The 23,362-nt window shown below is 40.5% G+C and overlaps 1 protein-coding gene across 1 annotated transcript in view; it reads right to left on the bottom strand.

Annotated features, from left to right (window-relative positions):
• LOC138283526 (mucin-5B-like) overlaps positions 1-23,362 on the bottom strand; it is a 466,047-nt gene that overhangs the window by 111,316 nt on the left and 331,369 nt on the right. The window contains exon 20 of the mRNA XM_069221466.1: positions 9,737-9,888. Within this exon, the coding sequence (XP_069077567.1) occupies positions 9,737-9,888 (152 nt within the window). The remainder of the gene's footprint in view (positions 1-9,736; positions 9,889-23,362) is intronic.

The raw sequence follows: 23,362 nt of genomic DNA on the forward strand, positions 1-23,362 counted from the left end.
GGATAACTAGACCTGGTGTAAGGTGTAAGTACCTCTGGCACCCACAATAAACAAGGCCAGCCTCCTAGAGCCGCACAGTGGAAGGCCCTTTGCAAAGCTGGACTGGTCACCTTTCTGTCACTTATTACTATATTTCAATGTTTAATTTGTATTAATGAGGTGTAACCAGTGCCCATAGAGTGTTTTCCAAGTTTAAAAATCATAAAGTAATAAAGTAATACTATTACAAAACATGCCACATTATGCTGTATAATTTGCCTTTTCTTGCTGCATGATTTACTCAACTCAGATGCATAATTTGGCCCTCTGCTGCTGCATAATTCCAGTACCTCTGAATATACTGAAATGTAGCATAGGGCTAAACCTCTATACGCCCACCCTCTAGTTACAGAATTGTTTAAGGCTCATGAAGAGAACTGCAGTTGTGGTTTGGGTAACTGATGCACAAATGTTCATATTGTTATAGACTGTCTACACTTTTTCAATTTACGACACTTGTTTTTAAAGTTAATCTTTTGGAAATATAAGATAAGATCAATGATGTTGGCCATTCGAGTTATATACTTAGTCGTATATTTTGCTGTACGATACACATAAGCAAGATTTTTAATGGCTTTAAATGATTTTAAATTTTAATCTGTATTACGTTGTAAGTAATTGTAAGAATTGCTGTTTGGTCTGTGTTAGAAATGGGGTTTTTGGTTGGCAGTCAGGTTACCCTCTGTCCAAGCAAGAACCCTCACCCTAGTCAGGGTAAGTCACACACAATCCAAATTATCCTGTGCCCACCATCTGGTAGCTTGGCACAAGCAGTCAGGCTTAACTTAGAAGGCCATGTGTAAAGCATTTGTGCAATAAATCATACAATAACACAATATAGCACCACAAAAATACACCACACAGTGTTTAGAAAAATATATAATATTTATCTTGATATTTGCAGGTCAAAACGATCAAAGATGTAATATGAATTTGGAAAGATATCACTAAAAAGTGATATGAAGTGTCTTAAGTCTTTAAAAAGTAAACAAAGTCTCTTTCAAGCACAAAGGCCCGTATTTATACTTTTTTTAGCGCCGCATTTGCGCCGCTTTTTGACGCAAAACGGCGCAAACTTACAAAATACAATGGTATTTTGCGAGTTTGCGCCGTTTTTGCGTCAAAAAACGACGCAAATGCGGTGCAAAAAAAGTATAAATACGGGCCAAAGTACCTGGTTTGGAGTGGAAAATCTCAGCAGAGGGCCACAGAAGAGGAGATGCGTGGAAAAATGGTGTATGCGTCGGTTGCGCCCCTTCACACACGGACTTGCATCGTTATTTTTCACTCGGGGAAAACGAGCGTCGTTTCCGGCATGCGGACCGTCTCCTTCCATGGATCGCGGGATTAACAGATTAAATTTGGGCTCTGAGGCCTGGGTGTGTGGGAGTGTCATAGGGAAATCCCAAGTGCCCTGGCACATCTATCACTAAAACCCAGTTTGTAGTAGGCACTCTACCCACAACAATCCTCGAGACAAAAGCAGGGTTTCATAACAACCAGGTAGGTGGGCACGAGAATTGTCTTGGCTTCCTGTTCTTTATATGTATCAACCTTCTGACAGTTTAGGCATGTAAAGGGTAACTTTTTAAAAGTTACGTTTCCTTACTATTGATTAAACGTCTGAGTTCACCATTGAATTGGATTTTAACAACTAATAAAAATAGTGGTTTAATTATTTTTTTATCTTGTCTCATCTTCGATCTGCCAGTACTAGTAGTTTAATCTATACAGTGGTTTTTAGCACAGGATAGCTAGGCCCCCACAGTGACAATACCTTTAGGACCTTGTCACTGTAGGGACATGGTATCATTAATTTTCTATACATTTCAGTTGTAAATACCATGCACCCTACCTTGTAGACAACAAGGCTTACATAAGAATGACTTAGTGTTAGAAATGGGGTCTTTGGTTGACAGTCATGTTACCCTCTGTTCAAGCAAGGACCCTCACTCTAGTCAGGGTAGAAGAGAATCACCCTCAGCTAACCCCTGCTTACCCCGTTGGTAGCTTGGCAGAGCAGTAGGCTTAACTTCAGAGTGCTAGGTGGAAAGTATTTGTACCAACTCACACAGTAACTTAATGAAAACACTACAAAATGACACAACATCAGTTAGACAAATAAAAAAAATGTATCTAAACAAAACAAGACCAAAACAACAAAAATCTGACATACACAAGTAAAGTTATGAATTTTTAAAGATTAAACTCAAAAATAGCACTTAGAAACACAAAATGCTTCGAGGAAGTGTTAACACGGCATTGTGCCGGAGTCGATCCCAACAAGCTGGCACCAGCAGCACGAGACATGGAGTTGCATAGACCCCCAAGTACAGTACCTTTGTAGAAGAGTGAAAAAAAGTCATTGGGCGAAGTTGGGGATCGCGGCGTCTGTGCGAAACGTTGAATCTACGCACTTGGAGCGGCGTCGGTCACAATGTGGCGCGACGACTTCCACAGAGTCGCGGACTTCAGCAGCGTCGGGCCTGCAAAGGTCGTCGCGTTCCAGCGAAGATCACGGAGTCCGTTGCAGGCAGCGTACCGGATTCAGCAGCGGCGTAGTTCCAAAGTCGTCCGAAGTCGATTTCCTTGGTTTTCCACCAGCTTTCCTTTCAAGAGCCCAGGGATTGGATAGGGCACCATTTGTCAGAGCAGGACGCTCTCCATACACTCCAGGTGCTGCCAGAAAGAAGTCTTTGCTGTCCCTGAGACTTCAAACAACTGGAGGCAAGCTCTAAATCAAGCCCCTGGAGATTTCTTCACACGATGGAAGGCACACAAAGTCCAGTCTTTGCCCACTTACTCTGGCAGAAGCAGCAAATGCAGGATAGCTCCACAAAGCACGGTCATAGGCAGGGCAGCACTTCTTCCTTAGCTCTTCAGCTCTTCTCCAGGCAGAGGTTCCTCTTGTTTCCAGAGGTGATCTAAAGTCTGTAGTTTTGGGTGCCCTTCTTATACCCAATTTCTCCATTGAAGTAGGCCTACTTCAAAGTAAAGTCTCTTTGGAATGTGAAATCCTGCCTTGCCCAGGCCAGGCCCCAGACACTCACCAGGGGTTCGGAGACTGCATTGTGTGAGGACAGGCACAGCCCTTTCAGGTGTAAGTGACCACTCCTCCCCTCCCTCCTAGCACAGATGGCTCATCAGGAAATGGAGACTACACCCCAGCTCCCTTTGTGTCATTGTCTAGTGTGAGGTGCAACCATCCCAACGGTCAAACTGACCCAGACAGGCAATCCACAAACCAGCAGTGTCACAGAAATGGTACAAGCAAGAAAATGCTTACTTTCTGAAAGTGGCATTTTTAAACACACAATCTTAAAATCAACTTTACTAAAAGATGTATTTTACATTGTGAGCTCAGAGAACCCAAACTCCACATGTCCATCCGCTCCCAAAGGGAATCTACACTTTAATCAGATTTAAAGGTAGCCCCCATGTTAACCTTTGAGAAGGACAGGCATTGCAACAATGAAAAACAAATTTGGCCATATTTCACTGTCAGGACATATAAAACACATTACTATATGTCCCACCTTAACCATACACTGCACCCTACCCTTGGGGCTACCTAGGGCCTACCTTGTGGGTGCCTTACACGTAATATAAGGGAAGGTTTAGGTCTGGCAAGTGGGCACATTTGCCAAGTCGAATTTACAGTTAAAACTGCACACACAGACACTGCAGTGGCAGGTCTGAGACATGATTAAAGAGCTACACAGGTGGGAGGCACAATCAGAGCTGCAGGCCCACTAGTAGCATTTGGTTTACAGGCCTTGGGCACCTCTAGTGTACTTTACTAGTGACGTACTAGTAAATTAAATATGCCAAGCATTGACAAACTAATTACATACAATTTACACAGAGAGCATATGCATTTTGTTAGAAATGTGGTCTTTGGTTGACAGTCAGGTTACTCGCTGTTCAAGCAAAGACCCTCACTCTAGTCAGGGTCAAAAAGAATCACCCTCAGCTAACCCCTGCTTACCCCCTTGGTAGCTTGGCCAAGCAGTAGGCTTAACTTCGGAGTGCTAGGTGTAAAGTATTTGTACCAACATGCACCGTAACTTAATGAAAGCACTACAAAATGACACAACACCAGTTTAGAAAAATAGGGAATATTTATCTAAACAAAACAAGACCAAAATGACAAAAATCCACAATACACAAGTCAAGTTATCAATAAAAATGAAAAAAGAGTCTTTAAGTAGTTTTAAACACACTAACACTGCTGGCGTGAAAAAGTACCTTGGGTGCGTCAAAAATCACCCCGCACAGGCGAGTGCGTGTCAAAAAGGGCTTGCGATGTGTTGAGTCCACTCACGAGTGCGACCTTGCATCGTTTCTCCTTTCGCCTGATCGGGGCGCCTCGTTTCTTCTCTCCTCAGGAGAGCGATGTGTTGATCCGGCCAGCACTCTCGGGTCTGGGCAGGCCTTGCGTTAATTTTCCACGCTCAGCGATACTTGAGTCGGAAATCCAGCCGAACGATGATCCGAAAACCTCACAGCGCGGGTTGTGATGTCCCAGCCTCCGTCAGCGATGGTGCGAGTTGTTTATCCTGCTCTGTGCGTCGATTCTTTGGTCGCGTGTCCGGCAAGCGTCGCTTTTCAGCTGCAGAGCCAGTGGCGTGCCGTTTCTTCAGCCGCAGATTGGATTTGTGTCGATCTTTTCCCCACACAGCGCTCTGTGCGTGAATTTTCTTGTCTTGAGGCTGCCAGCTTCTCCTTTCAGGGTCCCAGGAACTGGATTGGCACCACAGGGCAGGGTAGGAGTCTGTCCAGAGACTCCAGGTGCTGGTAGAGAGAAGTCTTTGCTGTCCCTGAGACTTCAAACAACAAGTCTAAATCAAGCCATTGGAGATTTCGTCTCAAGATGGAAAGCACACAAAGTCCAGTCTTTGCCCTCTTACTCTGGCAGAAGCAGCAACTGCAGGATAGCTCCACAAAGCACAGTCACGGGCAGGACAGCTCTTCTTCCTCAGCTCTTCAGCTCTTCTCCTGGCAGAGGTTCCTCTTGTTTCCAGAAGTGTTTCTAAAGTCTGTGGTTTTGGGTGCCCTTCTTATACCCAATTTTTTTTTGAAGTAGGCATACTTCAAAGTAAAGTCTCTTTTGAATGTGAAATACTTCCCTTGCCCAGGCCAGGCCCCAGACACACACCAGGGGGTTGGAGACGGCATTGTGTGAGGGCAGGCACAGCCCTTTCGGTGTAAGTGACCACTCCTCCCCTCCCTCCTAGCACAGATGGCTCATCAGGAAATGCAGACTACACCCCAGCTCCCTTTGTGTTATTGTCTAGTGTGAGGTGCAACCAGCCCAACTGTCAAACTGACCCAGACAGGGAATCCACAAGCAGGCAGAGTCACAGAAATGGTATAAGCAAGAAAATGCTCACTTTCTGAAAGTGGCATTTTCAAACACGCAATCTTAAAATCAAATTTACTAAAAGATCTATTTTTAAATTGTGAGCTCAGAGACCCCAAACTCCACATGTCCTTCCACTCCCAAAGGGAATCTACACTTCGATCATATTTAAAGGTAGCCCCCATATTAACCTATAAGAGGGACAGGCCTTGCAACAGTGAAAAAAACGAATTTAGCAATATTTCACTGTCAGGACATATAAAACACATTACTATGTATCCTACCTTAACCATACACTGCACCCTGCCCTTGGAGCTACCTAGGGCCTACCTTATGGGTGTCTGACACGTAGGAAAAGGGAAGTTTTAGGCCTGGCAAGTGGGTACATTTGCCAGGTCGAATGTACAGTTAAAACTGCACACACAGACACTGCAATGGCAGGTCTGAGACATGATTGCAGAGCTACTTATGTGGGTGGCACAACCAGTGCTGCAGGCCCACTAGAGCATTAGATCTACAGGCCCTGGCACCTCTAGTGTACTTTACTAGGGACTTACTAGTAAATCAAATATGCCAATCTTGGATAAGCCAATTACATACACATTTTGTAAAGGAGCACTTGCACTTTAGCACTGGTTAGCATTGGTAAAGTGCCCAGAGTAACAAAAACAGCAAAATCAGAGTCCAGCACATATCAACAACCTGGGGAACTGAGGCAAAAAGTTAAGGGAGACCACGCCAAGGGTGAAAAGTCTTACACACTTTAGCACTGATTAGCAGTGGCAAAGTGCTCAGGGTTCAAAAGCCACAGCAGCAGGTCAGAAAAAATAGGAGGCAGGAGGCAAAAACATTGGGGATGACCCTGCATAAACTCAGAAGTCTAACACCCAGCAACAATACCTCAGTCTGATCTCCATTCAATTGGCATTCATATAAGAAGAAATGTGTGCAAAGCAGCTGTTCAGGTCCTCTGCACTACGATTCTCTTTTCCACATCCTTTTCACTTATTTTAAGTGGAAAGGATGTGGAAAAGCCCTCTGCATTGGCAGGGTCAGTTCTAGTTTCACATCCTACTGCCAAGTCCCCTCCTGTGGGCAGTTTTAACACCTCAACTGTTTTGGGCATACCCTCAGGTTCTGCCTTCAATAACACTGCCAATCTGTCAAGCTCATCCCCTAACCTAGTCCTTCTCATCTGCTGACCCCATGTGGGATAGAGTTAACCCTACCGTACCCTACCTACAGAGGACTCCCAGCATGTGAATAGGACAATCATGGCCAATAAGGTAATGTGGCTCTTCCTGTCTCCTGCCCAGCTAAGTCTCCATAACATTGCTTTGACCTTGAACGAGTGCTGGAAAGTTCTTTAATTTATGCATTTGCTGACATGATTCAAGAAAGTCTGGTAATGGACAAAAAGTGCTTTTACCAGTTCTCCTTGTGGAATACTGGTAAGTTTTGTTTGGCCTCTGCTTCTTCCTTCTTACACCCTATCTCCCTCCAACTCTAAATGTAGCCGTTTAATCCTGTTAGGCAACTCGTTTCCTGCCATCCCTTTCTGATATTTAGCCAGTACTTCATTTCAGGTGTGGCCTTCCATTGATTTTTGGGGACCAGCACATGTTATTCCTTAATAGATTTTGATCCAGAAAAGCAGAAGGAAAACACAAAGGGGGAAAAGAAAGAAGACAAGGAAAGAAAAACATGAACAAAGGTAAAAAAGCAGGGATGAAAAAGAACCTTTAAAAGTGAGATAAAGATGCAGGGACTGTCTACCAGACTATTAAAGAAGAAGGAGGTGAATTTAGGACTACTGAGCCTTTGTATTCATCATTTGATAGCACTGGCCACAGGCTTATGAACACACGTTTAGACCCTGGCACTTAATTCTTTACAAATTAAGTACTGTGGAAGGTACGCACTATGTTTTACTACTTAAGAGGCAAGAAGTGTAGAGTATTATATAGCAGTTAGTCAAAAATGTCAGCTTATCTTCTGGCTGTATTCTCACTTTTAGGGCCCTGCAAAGAAATCGTGATCAGATCTGTGCTTCCATTTCTATTTCTTTGGAATTTCCTCACTTAGAACCTCCAGTTACTGAAAAAAAAAAACGACGACCTTTCAATTTTGAATTTTGAACCTCATATGTTTTACTTAATGTGTGCTATCTCTGTACCTTCAGTCACTGGGCAGAGTAAAGGGAAAGCCAGTTTCAGGATTTGTTATTTTCACCAATTTGGTTGTCTGAGCCAGAGCCATGCCTTGGTAGTAATTGGCAAAGTCTCTACTCCTTCAGAGTGCTCTCTGGGGGAACTTGCTGAAATAATGTATATAAGTGCAAGAGATACAAGGAAAACAGAAGAGTGACAAGTGACAGACCCATAACAATCTGATCCACTTGTCAACTGCTGCTGTACAGAGTGGGCTTGAACAGGTCCTACTATCTCCAGGAGCACATCTAGGGGTCGATAAGAGAAGAGGGAGTTTTACTATGGGTTCTGTACTTGCTTTCCTGCTTGGCCTCCACTGGTGCACCCCATGTCCTCTATTTGCATTTCTCACAGACTCTCCCCTCGTCTGTGTTCTGGTTGTTCAACTATTTGTCAGGAGAAAGGGAGATGGACTGGGGCACAACTGGATGTTCCCCACCTCTCACAGCAGTATCTTGCAGTACTGGTTGGCTGGCCATAAACATAGCCATTGCCCGCTCACAGCCCCTCCGGCTTATAGCTCTTGAGCCTGCTCTGAGCTATTGTGACTGGTTATCTGAGGAGAACAAACCTGAAAAGAAAAGGAGATGCGTCAGACATTAGAGATAACCACAGCTGTGATGAAGCCAGTCTGGAAAAAAATCCGGAATTTTCACACTAGTCAGGGCTGTAGAGGGGTTGGTGTTTAGGTTTCAATTAGCAGTCAAACTACATTAAAAAAGTGGGGCAGCTGTGATGTTGTGTACGCTGGGGGCAGGATCAGTAAGTGAGGAGTCGGGGCTCAAGGCATGGGTAAAAAATATAATGTAACTTCTTTTGGTCTTTCACGTTCAGGTAACTACATCTAAAATAATGCGCAGTTTACATGAAAAATAAATACAGGTTAAGTTAATCAGTGGCAAATCAGTAGCAAATGCACTATTGTACATTATGAAACCTCTATTAATTAAAACACTGCAAAGGTGTGTAACTGATTGGTGCAGTGCAGAATAGTGACTTTTGTATTTTTAGTGTTAAGAGGTCCTAGCCTGTGACAGAAAGATCTTTGAATATGTAAGTCATTATTTTGAACTTGCATTACACACAGTATAAGATGGACTGCTTCAAAATGAAATGAGAAAAAACGATTAAGAAAAAATTGTGCTTCCAAAATGTGGATTTTAGTATTATTCAGACTGCATGCAATATACATATTTATATAACTGTCCTTGAAAAGCATGCATTAACACCTCAGCTGGGAACTCCCTTGCAATACCACGCAGTAATAGTGAATCTGTGTCATCAGGAATCTTCAAGTGATTCCATCAATTATAGCCAATACTGGCTTCCATGCACACTTTATATTTGCAGATTAACCAGCAGGCACCATTGCAGGAAAGCTTGTTTCTTGTTTATCTGTCTGATCTGCCTTTGTTTTCACAGCACAGGAGACTCCGTCTTGCATTTCAGCTAAAGCATTTCAATTGTCAGAATTAATCATTCTGGAACAATTTTCATCTCACAAAAAGTGGGGGAACTGTTTTTCTTAAATTAAAAAAGTAGGAGTATGTTGTGCCCCTCCGATCCCATCCACTTTGACCTCAACGAACTGCCTTGTCTCCTGGCCTTCTCCCTGATGCCATATTTCTCCCCCTTACAGAATATATTTTAAATAAAGACATCATTGTTTGAAAATGAGTGGCCGCTTCAGTGTTTTTTTCACTAATAAATGTTTTCGACAAATAATTGTGAAAAAAAACGCTTTCAGCGGTTTTTCGATTAACGGAAGGATTGGGTTTTCAAACATAGCTGCCAATAAGTACACCTCCGTGAATTCTTACAGCTAAAGACACTACTGTTTTATATGCAGGGTGTTTCTTGCTCTCCTCCCTCTCAGCCCTTGTGCAGATGTGTGACAGAAGTGTAGGTTGTGCACCACTTGCTTATTTTTGGAAAGGAGGTGCTCTATACATGTAACTGCTAGCAGTAACTCAGATACAAATCTGCACTATAATGTGGGAAGAAGGAACATTAACAAATATAAAAAAGAACAACCAGAAGAGCATTAGACATGATGTAGCATTAGTGGGTGCATATTGGGACACCTGTGTTTGAATGTTATCCAAAAATGGGGACATGGACATACCAGGTATTACATCCAACAGTAATGTTTTCCCCTCCTTGGTAAGAAATTCCATTTCTAGTACATGGACACTGATGTTCGGGTATGCAATCTCCATGGTCATTCATCACCAGAGCTTTGGGGCACATACACCCGGAGATGCAATGCACGCCGTCCTGTAATTAGAAAACATATTGTCAAGAGATATTTGAAACTTAAGACAGGTCTTTATTTTCTACATGAAAGGAGTACATTGAGGTGATCGCAGAGGAGAACAGAGGATTAAAGAACAGAACTCCTGGTTAGGGGAATCCTGGGTAAAGTTAAAGGCCATGTATAGCTCCATGTATTATATTGATAATATATTGCCGATTTATCACAGCATGGAAACATAGGGATCCTAGTTCTCTTCCTTTTATTATTTTTTAATTCCATGATTATTTGTGGACAGTTAGCTTGAAAATGTGCAGCTACCAATGGGCGCTAGTTGGAAGTAAACTGATTACCATTCTTGTATAAACTTTCACTAAAACAATAGGCACTAGTCAAGTACAATGGATTAAGACAATTCTGTGGCTGCAGCATTTATTTACTGCATAATTATAGATTTGGTGCATTTGCCACATACTTTTCAAAATCGGCAAATTTCATTAAACGTCTTGTTTCTATTTCAAATGACAGAGAATGTGCTGAGAAACCTTCATTTTCGCTGCATAATTTAGATACCTTATATATTTTGGTCTTCCATGCCACATAATCCTGGTAGGCCTGACAACGCTCCACCGAGTGATTTGACGAAGAGGTCAACTTTATGTCAGTTAATTAAAACAATGTAATTTCTTAAATTCAATAAACATAAGACACAAAAAAAATAAGAAACATTTCGCAAACGGAGCAATGTGCAAAGTGACATATCGTCTTAAAGAGTCCAAGAAAAAACTGCTAAGCGTATATGTTCTGCAAAATTGTTAAAGAGATAAAATGCATCTGTAGGGTAAAAGGAAACCCTAAAAAAGTACCGTAACCAAAGAAAATGAATAGAGAGGATATCATGTGTAATAACTTTTTTCCGCAGACAAGGTAATATTTTGCCAGTGTATGTGCAAGGATGTAAGTTGCCTCAATAGCAGACACTTCCTAAAAGTTTTCTTAAAAAAAGGCATCTCCTCGAAGGTAAGGTAATAAGCTCAAGTATCACGTATTCTTAATGAACAGAACAGGTCCATGGTAGACAGGATAGAGTTAAAAGATGCCCTCTAATTTGTGCTTGGTTTTAGTCCATGTATGGACAAATCAATCAGGTACTGTGTTACTTTACCTCGCAATTAGCCGGCCTACCTTGCTTATATATTTGATAAAATAAGACTAGTTAGACATTCGATATCTCCTTCATATTTAGAACATTGTGGCCTGTCAGGAGCAAATGCCGCACTGATTAAAAGAGTTTCGAAGCCGAAGACGACACTCTTTTAGTAACTTTGTATAACTGCAAAATCAGTTGGTCGGCCTTTCTCTGTGTTGAGTGCAGTTTTGTGTAGCCTGAAGTTCTGACCACTTCGGGAGAGGGTCATGGGAGGAAACAACCCTAAAGGGCAATTCGACCAGCCTCAATTTGTAGTATACTTTTAAGGTTTCTCCTAGATATCCTTGTAAATGAAGATTTTTCTGAGAATTTATTGTTGGCTTTGCATGGTTCCTTTTGCTAAATTGTGGATTGCCTATGGTAAAGGAGCTCCTTTTCATTAGCTTATTTAGCCAATTTTGAAGGGGCCATATGCGAGAATCTGTTCCTCCAATGCTCTGTTCTCAAGAAGCATATAGCTGAAATTAAGTATTACTTGGTGAAGAATTCTTGGTGATCAGCCCGGCTTGTAGTTCCTCCCAGATGTGGTATTTCAAGGATTTTAATTTATACATGTATTTAAGAGCTGTTGTTTTTTGCCTGCCTGCTGGTTTGTTAGGCCAAACTCCAACATTCTCTGGGCTTGCAGTGCTTTCTGTGTGAGTCTAAATAGAAGACGGTATACTTTGCATTGATTAATGTTACAGAATACCCCAAATTTGACCAAGAACGCTTCTGTTCTGTATGCCATCGAGGAGAAACTTTGCTTTGTTATCTTTTAGTACTAGGGTTCAAGATCTATTGCTTGTTTTGTAATGCTGGAAAGGGAACTAATAGAGAGCGATATCTTATGTTTTAATGAGTCGAGATGTTTGAAATGACCTCCTCAATCGTCTAGTAATGCTCCCAATTATTTATATTTATTGTTTCAATCAGGTGCTCATCTCCCAAATACCAAGGCTCTTTATTTTTTAATTTCTGACTAACAACCCATATATTCGTTTTTTATCAAATTCATGGCAATTTGGTTCCCGTAATCTAAATGATCAATCCAATTAGCAGTTTTGGGAGCCTGACTCTTGTTAGATTTAAAAGGACTACTTATTTGGCATACTGTAAAGATGAAATATGCTGAGAGACAATGCTTGGCGAATGTGAATCATCAGCATCCAAATGTGCCTTCGAATTGGCGATGTATATGTTGAACAACGTTTGGGCATGAGTTCTGATTTGTGCTGAGCATAAATTGTGCCCAAGAGTCAGTGAACAAAATCTGTTTGGTTTGGAAAAATTATAGGGGATGTGCCATCTCACTAGTTTTTTTCAGAGTACATTTCTGTTCACGTGGTCAAATGCTTTGGTAAAATTGATAACACAGAAGTTTAAGAGTTGTTTTTCATGTATAGCCTTTTCTATTACAATTCATGATGCTACCAGATTATCTGGGGTGCTGGTAATAGCTTTGAATTCTGTTTGAATGAAGGAAATTAGACTTACTTTTCAGGCCTAGGACTCTAGGTCAGCAAGTAAAAAGCTAGCAACGTATTTGGGCTCAACGTCCAACAATGCTATTAAACTGTAGCTGTTAGGGCTAGCATAAGGACCTTTTTTGTACATAGATTGGAGCACTGAGCCATGTCACAATGGAGATATATTTTGTGCGTTCAGATAGTACTTGAATACGTTGTAGAAGAGTTTTGTACAATACACATGGTCCTGTTTGAAAATTAAGGCTGACAGTCCGTTTGGACCGGGAGTTGTTTTGCCACTGTTTTCCAGATGCAATCCTTTTTCTGTGTTCAGTGGTATTTTAAGGACATAAAAAGGGCATCTTCTTTTCTTGGGCTTTTTATTTGTTCAACTGCAGTGTCCTCATATTATGACCAGGGCATCTGCCAATCTCCTTTCCGGGAAGGAGTCCTCTTGGGCTTCTTTGTTGGGGGCATCGGAGCCCTGTGACAGAGACCCCTGCAGTGCAATGGTGTGGAAGACCAGGCAACCTCGCAACCCCCCACCTACTGTGAAACTTTCACCCGAGTCCAGGGATGTGATCTACACAAGACCGCGGGTGGTTTGGTGGTAACATCGCCAAGGTGTAAATCAGGGTGGTTTGGTGGTAACATCGCCAAGGTGTAAATCAGGGCCTTAGGTTTTTTTCCTAGCTGAGGTATGGACAGGGTCTGTATAATCTTTGTGTGCCTCTATCCTGTTATCTGTTGCCGAAATAAATATGAAGACTGGGAAATAGTTTACAGCCATTGTTTTGAATCTTTGTTCTTTGTCCTCCTTTTACCATTGTCTGCTTAATTTCCACATCTTTTTTATTTAGGTTTATACATATGTTGGTGAGCTAACAATAGGCAGTATATTTGCAGATTCTGATTGGATGATACTTTCTTTGCTCGTATCTGCAGGATTAGTATCTGCTTTTTCTGACAGAGCTCGGAATTGCGAGAATTTCTGCTTTATGGATTATTGTTCTTATATTGCTCGTACAGTTGAAAGAACTAATGTCTTTGAAGTTTTTCTTGCAGTGGTGTGGAAGAGGAATATTCAAAGTGCCCTAAGTTAAGATTGATTCTGAGGTGGGTTTAATGGCTTTTACTTCCTCGACCATTGACAATTGAGCTTATTATAAATTTGAACATGATTAGATTATCTCAGACAGGGGCACATAAACATTTGAAAGAGCATGACTTGGCTGTGTCATTAAGCTTTACTGAAAGAAGTGTAATGAAACATTAATCTGAATATTTAACATACGAGAATTATCTCCATGTAAACGTGGTGCATTAAAAGACCACAACATTACCGTGCATTTATAAGTAAGCATATACAAATGCCACTTGCAAACCACATTTATACAGTATTAATCAAATGTATTAATGTTTTAGTACTTTAGAAAATGATATATTAGTAATCACTTTTCACTTACTGTATTTATGAGAACTGCATGTGTAAACGTATAACCAGAATGTGCAATTAAATGTATGCTACTTAGGATTTCTGTGTTTCAACGTGAAGCTTGTTCTTGTACAATACTTTTCCCACTTGCTAGTGCAATGGTACCAGTCTCCGTCTAATGAAGAGCACATTGTTAGTCTTAGATAAGGTGATCTCAGAAGATGCATTTTCAAATGCGTAAGGAGTGGTGAAATGCTGTGGAAAAGACTCCATTCTGAATTCCCACATTTGGGCATAATCCAAGGTGGTGCAGATGTGGTGGAATCTAATTAAAGATAGCTGTTTATAACCATGCTATGGCAATGGAAAGTTTTGTCTGTGATGTCAGTTACTGGAGAATCTTGCAAGGAGATGAAAGAGTAGTTCAGTTAATTGGATATTCAGATGCCCTTTATTCTTTAACTGGAAGAGACCTTTGAAAAGGTACAGACATCTTTCGATTGCTTTTGAATGAAGTGACTTTATGCTACACACATCCCTCGTTCAAAGCCCCTACTAGAGTTTCTGTGATACTGATACTTTTGAACTAAATCTCTTTTAGCATGCTAGATTAGTCAGGTCTGAGTTCAGAACATGAGATCCTGATTCTTTTTTTTCTGGTAGCTACTGCAGAGATTTTGGCCTTTTACATGCTTGTTAACTTCCATCTGATTTGATGCTTTGATTCTGTTTTGGTGATTCTGTATTTGTATAACAGGACTTTGAGACTCAATTATGCAAGTTTGACTTTAAGTTTGAAACAAAGCCTTTTTGAACCTTAGGTTCACCTCGGAAATTTAATGTATGAATAGAGAAAATCTTGGGACTCCCAAAAAGGTTCATCAACTCAATAAAGAAGTAGAGAAGTTTCATCTGGATCACATTCTTAATTTATTGGTGCTGAGCCCTTGTTGATGTGGTAAGCAGGTCTTTAATTGTGCTATATAGGTGCTCACTATGGGAATCAATAACGCCTGTTATGTTGTGCTAAAGTTTCAAGCACAGAATTAATTTTGTATATCTAATTTATTGAACTGAAAATTCCAGAGCCTTTTCTGTTGCATTTAAGATGGAAAGCAGGCATTTCTAACTATCCATATCGGTGTTTTGGTGCTCCTTGTCTTGCAACACTAGTAGGTCATCCAGATTTGTTTTTTGATTGATTGTTGCCAGTATTTCATTTCTATATAATTTCCACCTGGACTAAGTAGCTTATCTGCAATGGATGGCTCACCATTATTTTTGATAGGGTTTTTAGTTTGCCTGTTTGTGAAGGAAATGTGGGTGAGAGTTTTGTTGTGGTGTTTCCTCTTTTTTTACTCTCAGACTTCCTAGAATTGGTGAGTGAGCTAAATGCTAAAAGAAGGTCATCAAGTATTGCATATGGCAGTTCTTGCCCTTGTGGGAATTTGAAGATTGCATAGGTCCTGGTGGTAGGAGTTCTTTGTTTAGGTTGTGGCAGATGAGTTACTGCAAATCTAGATTGGTATATATACATCTATATACACACACAAGTAGCTCTGACCAAAATATTTATCTATATATCTATATATAATCCCTCACTCTGTTTTCATTGTTGCCTTGCTTTATGTTCTCATAGGAGGTAAGCTCAAGCTCTCTAGTATTCTCCCTTTGGATACTAATTGCCTCTTCCTCTCTCATTGTCCCTTTAGAGTCATGGGGGCCCATGAGGCTCGAGTGGCCCTTTTCTATGCTTCCTGGGACATGCTGCACCGAGGTTGCCAGCCGACTAGTCTCCAGAGTGTAGTTCAGTGGCGCGCAGCCCTCTGCTTCCACAACCACATTAGGCCTTGAGCCAATCATGTTATTTGCACCACTTGGGGGGGATGGGTTCTAATATGATTTATTGCCAACATATGGATGCCTAGAGATGGAAAATATGTGATAGCAAGTCACAACAATTTACCACTCTACTCCCAAGATACCTTGATGTGTAAATGGTTTCTTTTTTCATAATTTTAATTAGTGTGAATTTTATCATTAGATATTACAATTACAATAAATGTGATTATATACATTGATAATAAATATAAAAGTAATTATATGATTTAATAAGTACACCAAGCATAATTTGAAAATCTTTTTTTTTTACAGAGCTGGTGGTGAATGACCATGCAGCATAATGAAGAAGACTGAAACAAGCACATCCTGTCACTCTGATCCCCAGTGTATAATTAATTTATGGTCAAATGTCCAAAATGGAGTTACGATGACAAGCCCACAGAACTAATCATCATGGAAACTTTGTTTGAGGTAGCTCAAGTAAGGAATCACATTCCATTGTTAGACATAGTGAAAAATGTGCAAAGGAACTTGCTTCCCCAAGTATTTTACCACAGGAAGTGCATGAGCCTATGTACCTTGAAGAGAGATTTAGAGACTATTAAGTGAAATTCTGAAGTAAATGTCAGTGATGATGCTGGAACAAGTGAGTGCACAAGTAAATGCTTAAACAGAAGAACATCATTAAAGTCAAATGTGTATGCTCAAGAATGTATACTTTGTGGAACGATGAAATGCTATGAGGAAACATCAACGTGTAAGAAATTAATCAAGGCCACAGAGCTTAGAGTTGACAAAAAGCTTTAAGAGTGTGCAACCACTGATTGTAATTCAAAGATCTTAGCAGTTTGTGGTAGGGACATATTGGCTGCAGAAGCCCATTATCATGCATCTTGTTATAGGAATTATACAAGGGTTAAAGCAAACGAGGAAGATCATGCATCTAGCATTCAAACCGATGATCACTACAAAAATATAAGAGATGAAGCATCTGATGAACGATTTCAATAAATCAGAAATGTGATTATTCCTAACAAAGAGATAATATGTGTGACAACTCTCACTGAAGGGCTTGACACCCTTACGACATGCAGATAGAATTCAGGGAAGACAAATCAACCAAGAAGCATATTAGAAGAAAATTGGACTCCGAGTTTGGTGACCGCCTCCACATATTCCCAGAGAACTAAGGAAAATTATTGGCCAAACCTGATAGTGTCATGCTACAAGACATTTTAAGAGAAAACTAGAGTTTGAAAAGAAAATTATCAGTTTTAAAGGTTAAGGCAACAGACATGAACAAAATAATTGATCAAACATCATTGCACATAGGAACAATGATTAAAACAAACTTGACATCAACACCAGGGTCATATCATCCTTCACACATTGATAAAGATTAATTTACAGTGCATTATTACCTTAAATGGTTCCATTTAGGACTTTTGACTGAAGATCCAGAAAACACAAAGCTACCCAAAAGGTTTGCCTTATTTATTCAATCATTCAGTTAGGACATTATATATGCCATCACAAATGGCCAGCAGACACCCCCACAAGCAATTGTTGCTCCCCTATGTTATAAAAACGCTGACAGGCAATGTTGAAATCATTTGCACTCTAAATAGACTTGGTAATGGGATTTCTTACTCACAACTGGAAAGAAAATGATACCGCCTTGTGTCTTCAGAAACTTGCTTCTACCTTAAATGAGGAAATTGTTCTTCCAGACAAAATTCAGCCTCATGTCTTCATTAACTAAGCATGGGATAACATTGATAGGCTTGAATAGACTATTACTGGTAAGGGGACAACTCACTGAGTCAACGGTATAGCTGTGCATCCCAAGTTGTGTGGACCTCAACCTTTTAAAGCTCCTTTCCCAGGCATTGACAAACAAAAGCAAAGAACATTGACCATCACAAATACTGAAGAATTGTTCATGTATGTTTCTGGTGAACGAGTTGGGCCTCAGCCATTGATGACAAGTACCAAAGTAATGTTGGTATGCTGTGCCCAATTGAAGCTTGCACAAAATAAGAACATAATACGGGTTGTTACAAGACAAGACGCAAGCCTCGAACAGAAAATAACAAGTTAGACAGGATTTAACATCAGTACTAGAGTCCTAGTTAGTATATCACAGGATTCCATTGGCTACTTTAACCCCACTAATGCCCTTGCAACTGCTTTTACAACTGTTTCTGAAATTTTAAAACAGTCAGAGTCTGTAAGGAAATCACTGCATTTGGTGAAAACAGACACCTACTCCAATTGGGAGAGGGTGGAACCTGGTAAAACAGGAGAGAGCAGAGCACAGGTAGTGGACTGGAAGGAGGGGCAGCCAGCACCTCAGGCTATGTTAGATCTATTAGCTTGATACTGCATTAGGAACTGCAAACTGCCAACGTGTGTCTGCTGTCTAAATGACCTCAAGTGCACTGAGATGTGCAAACTTCCTGCCTGTGAAAATCAAACAAACGCAGATAATGATGATACCTATTCAGAAGATGATGACAACGAATGTGAATGATAAATTTGTATTCATGTTCACTCATGACATACATTGCCTATGTAAAATGTGACAATCCTTATTATTTGAAACTGTAAGTGAAAATTATGCATATAATCTATAGCAATATTTGAGGAATACAATGAAGTTTTATTGTTATTATTTTAAGGGCTTTAATGTTATAATTACAATTGATGAGCATGAATATTTTTTAATTGTATAAAATATTTAGAATTTAACCAATCTGGTGGATTTAGATATATTTTACCACGTGTTATGATGAATTTGTATGCTATTTATCAAAAATCTGAAAACTATTTTTTGCAGCTATGTTTGCTAATCCAAAATTATCAGACAAAAGGCTTTTTATCACATATTTTCCATCTCTAAGCATCCATAATTTGCACACAAATAAATCATATTAGGGCCCACCCCCTGAGTGGTACCAATGGCCTAAAGTTGAGGACCTGTCTCATGGTGTACACGGGGCTTTCTCCCCCTGGAACTCACCAGTAAGATCCACCACTGTTCATCAGGTGAGATTAACTGGTATTCTATACAACTATCATGGAGTTGTGGAGGCAGATGAGGGGCAAGTGTCAGCAGCTGCACAGGTACTGGACAAGCCTGCCTCCATGGCATCACAGGACTGTAGTGCAGTAGGTCTGGCTGCTGTTTCAGGAGCTGGATCTGGAGCCTGATTGCAGTGCTTAGAGCACCAAATGCTGAATCTGAGCTCTGTGTTCTTTCTTGTTGAGGGGTATTCCTCTCTGATCTTTTCCACCTCTCCTCCGACTCTCTTCCAGCACCTCCGGCATGTCGAGCAGCTGCTATTGCTCACTGCTCATTGTGTCACATGTCTGAGTGCACCAAGCTTCACTATAAATAATGAAGGAAAGTGTTTTTTCTGGCGCTGTTTTATGAACACTCCTTAACCATGCTTCAGAGTTCCGCAAGTGGTTTTGGTTGCCCAGTCCAGCACATCCGGGTCATGTGTAGTCCAAGTTGCGTTTTCAGTTTACTATGTCCTGCTCAACCAGCTTAATCTATCTGCAACACATGCAGTGACACAACGAGAATGCGTGTGCATGTGCCAGTGATACACTGGAACGTAGTGGTACCTGTGACACAGAGTGGTGTAGAGGCTACCATTCTGAAGATGAAAACCATATTTCTTGGTTCCCTGACTGGTAAATATGGGTTTTATAGTACTGCAAATGTACATTTATTATATGATATGATTATTGAATCATTACACATGGTGATATTTTTAGTTATAGCTACTCTTAAGCTGCAATTAATTAAAATAGCATTAGCTGGTTGTGATGGTTAAAAAAGTGCCATTTGAATGATTAACACAGCTGTAACATCAAATATCCTGATGTTCATGATTAGTTATAGAAACAATGCCATTTAAATCACGACCATAGTATGTTATTTTTTTAGGGTCGAGCCTTCAAGTGCATGTGCAAGCGCATGCGTCTTGCATGCGATACACTGCTGTGTTCGGTAAAGGGTTTGGAGCCCGCCTGTTGCTCACCATTTGTTGGTTTGCGTGGAACTCTTCTTTTCAGCCTCCTAATTCATCAAGGCATGTCTGGCATCATTTCCTTTCATCTGTGTGATGCAGGGATCAAGCACTAATTAATTTCAACTTAATTAGTGCCCCTCCGCTGCTCCCTAAGTGATTGAGGTACTATTTTGCTCTAACTTCCAATGTCCAACAAACAGTAGACTTGTGACTGGCAAAACGTGCATAGCAGGGCAGACAAAATTGCAAAGTTTTATTTTTTAAAGCCAACTTTATTTTATTTTGTTATGAGGTCTTTTCTGAGTTTCCACTCATGTTTTTTGTTTTGTTTTGCTTGTGGGTGCTGACGTCAAAAGATGACAATTAACATGTTTTTTCTGCATTGTATCAGGCGAGGACTTAAGCTTTCTGTATTGCATCCTTCCCAGTATAAACAGTCTGCATAGGCTGCAGGTCTGCACACTGCTGCATGAGATACTTGTGATAATGAAATCACTTCCTGGAGATGTTTTATTTGCTGATGTAACACAAACGCACTCTGTGTGTGCAAGAACTGCCCTTGGCAAATCAAATTGTAAAAGCAATCCATGGCTCTGCCCCATCCATAAATGTGTATTCAGTATTTACACTGTTGCTAACTAGCCCGTCCTTAACATGTTTAATTAATGTTTTCCTTTACAACCTGACTACAGTCGTAAATGCCTTGTGTGACAGATATGCAGCTTTCCCTTACTAGTTACTTAAAAGCAGCTAGGTCCTGAGGGCCGCACTTGTTTCACAGTCCTGTCAAGTCTCATTAGAGATTGTAGGGGAGATTTGCCAGACCGAGAACACCCCAGTCAAGCAGCAGTGCACACTTACAGGAAGACATAACTGTGCAGCCATGCTGTCTGGTAGTTTCGTGCACTGGGCAATCAAAATATCAGATGACAGTATTAAACAAAATCATTAAATCGGAACTCACGAGTCAGTGGTTGAAATGATCGCCGGCTCGAGGGTCTTTAAAAGAACTGGTAGCATCCGTAACGCACATGGGGCTGGCTCAGGCAGGAGGCTGACTCAGCTCGGCTGCCTTTTCACTGTTGCCCTTGAAAGAGCGTAGCTTATATAATCTATATTAGCATGAAATGTTTATGAACTAATGTGTAATAATGCCGCATACAAACTGTATTAGTGTATTTTGCTAAAACGCGCACTTGAAATGTGACCACGGGGAGTGGCCGCCAATGTATACGGGGACTAATGAAAATGACTAATGTTGCTAAAATATGATAATAAAGAATGGTTTTATACTAACTATTAATGGTTATGTTATTAAAGTTTGCTAAATAAATTTTGTAGGCCTTAGTTAGCATGAGTTGAGGCCTAGCTGCCTGGCTCTCATATTAAATATGTTTTTCTATCGTGCAGTTTGCTGAGTTGCAAAAGGACATGAACTCTTGTTTTTTTTTTCTTCAAGCTAGAAGCTTAATGTAACTATAGTAGATCCGTTCTCATGAAATTCATATTGCTTGAAGAAATGTAATAGCTAAAATGCAAAATTGTAGATTAGTATAATGTACAAGGTCGCCCAAACCGGTACAGATATTGGAGCTACTGACAGAAGATGTGCAAAGAAATTACAGAAGGATGAAATCATACCGGACGTGCTACCTTTGAAGACGTCAATCATATGGACCAATAAACTGTCTGAGAACTCGTGTGGGGTGAAAGATTAATGACATAATTTGTTTTTTAATTGGCTAAAGATAGTCAGGTGTAATATTTGCCCAATCAAGTTTTAGGAGAATGTACAGCAAAAAAGGGATAAAAACCCATGACACGGGGAGCCATTTAGATTGGTTAGGGAAATGCTGCTGATTTGATCCAGAAACCTTGTCACTCTGTTTGGTGACTTATTTTGGTTTTGCTTAAACCATCCTTTTCCTTAGATTGCCCATTTTACACTTTGCCTCCTTATGAGGGAAGTGCCCCTTTTTGCCCCAGAGCTGATTTTGGGCCCTCCTCTCTATGGAAGTCTGATGAAAAAAATAAGTTATGACTCATAATTATCTGATTTAGTGCACCCCCATAGGGTATGTTGGAAAAGTGTATAATATTCGTTACCTGCCAGTCCGTTACCCTACATACACAATCACTACTGAATGGGCACCTGACAATATTATAATCTCCCAGCCAGATAAAAGTGCATGCTCATGTCTACTTTGAACAAAATTAGAGATGAAACAGTCAAACTCTTCTATTAATTTATTAGGCTGTGCGAAGAAGAAATAAAATAAAAAATCAATAAACAAACATTTGTAAAAATTGGCAGAGACAATTTTAAAATGTGTTAAAAAGTGGTGGACAGTGGTTCCTCAGCACTGATATTAGTACATTTGAGAGAAATTAGGGTGCCAAGACCACCTTTCGACCTGCCTGATAAGAAGGGCATTAGTGTTGTTCAAGATCAATTAAAAACATATTTATAAACGTTGTCTGTAGCCCAAGACTCTTGGTAGCATACTATATCAAAGTTTTTAAACAGTGGCGTTTATAGAGGAGGATGGCCGATAAAAGAAACCCTAGGGAAGGGTGCATATCTTTCTTGGATGGTTTGTTAGGTCATTTAGATGACGTAACAAGGAACTCACCAGCCTTTGGTTTTTAAAGTTCACTACAACAGGTCTTAGGTGAAAAGCCTAGCAAGCTGTCTCTTCGAACCCTTATGATATCATCAACTACATCCGTCGGCCAGCCTGCAGTTTTTTGTAACCCAGTGAGCTGCTTTAAACTTTAAGCACACCAAGTCTTCATAACTGTCATCATCTATTGTTGAAAACCATTACAAAACTATAACATAAGGGGTACATCAAGTGGTAAATTCGGGGGGCAGATGTAAATGGCTCTGGCGGCCACCATTCTTGAGGGCATTCATCTGGATACTATTGGAGTGGAAAGAATAAGCAGGTCCTGTTGTCTGATCAAGAGTAGAATTATACTTGACTGGTAATGAAGTACTTGTGATTGCAGAAGAAGAAGACGGGTGGTAAAGATGCAACAGGGTTATCGAGTTGGGGAAGAGTACTCATGATAGGAGATGCACCCTGGACTTCTGTATTAGACAGAAGAGCTTTATTATGAATCTCTGACAATGCTTGTACTCTGTCACCCAAGGATTTAATCTGATCAAAAACTTCCAGTCCCTCAGAAGATTCTCCATGCTGGAAAAAAATGTTTACAACAGTCATACAAATCGGCTTTAAGATCAGACCTTTCCGTGGTGGCAAAAGATTGCACTGGGGTGTCGGAATCTGGCCCATCTCTATTTTTAGGCTTCTTGGCTTTTGTTCTCACAGGTCCAGCCCTTTATGTGTGAACAATACAAGGATTAATCATTCTGGCTATAGCATTGATAAGAGATGTATGGTTAGATATTAACAATATCCTAGGGACATTATTAGTCTCAGCCCCTTTTGACCTTGTAGACGATTCAACAGACTGAGTAATAGGGTCTTTTATCAGCCTTTCTACAGCGTC

The sequence above is a fragment of the Pleurodeles waltl genome, chromosome 3_1 (assembly GCF_031143425.1).
Source record: "Pleurodeles waltl isolate 20211129_DDA chromosome 3_1, aPleWal1.hap1.20221129, whole genome shotgun sequence".
NCBI classification, from domain to species: Eukaryota; Metazoa; Chordata; class Amphibia; order Caudata; family Salamandridae; genus Pleurodeles; species Pleurodeles waltl.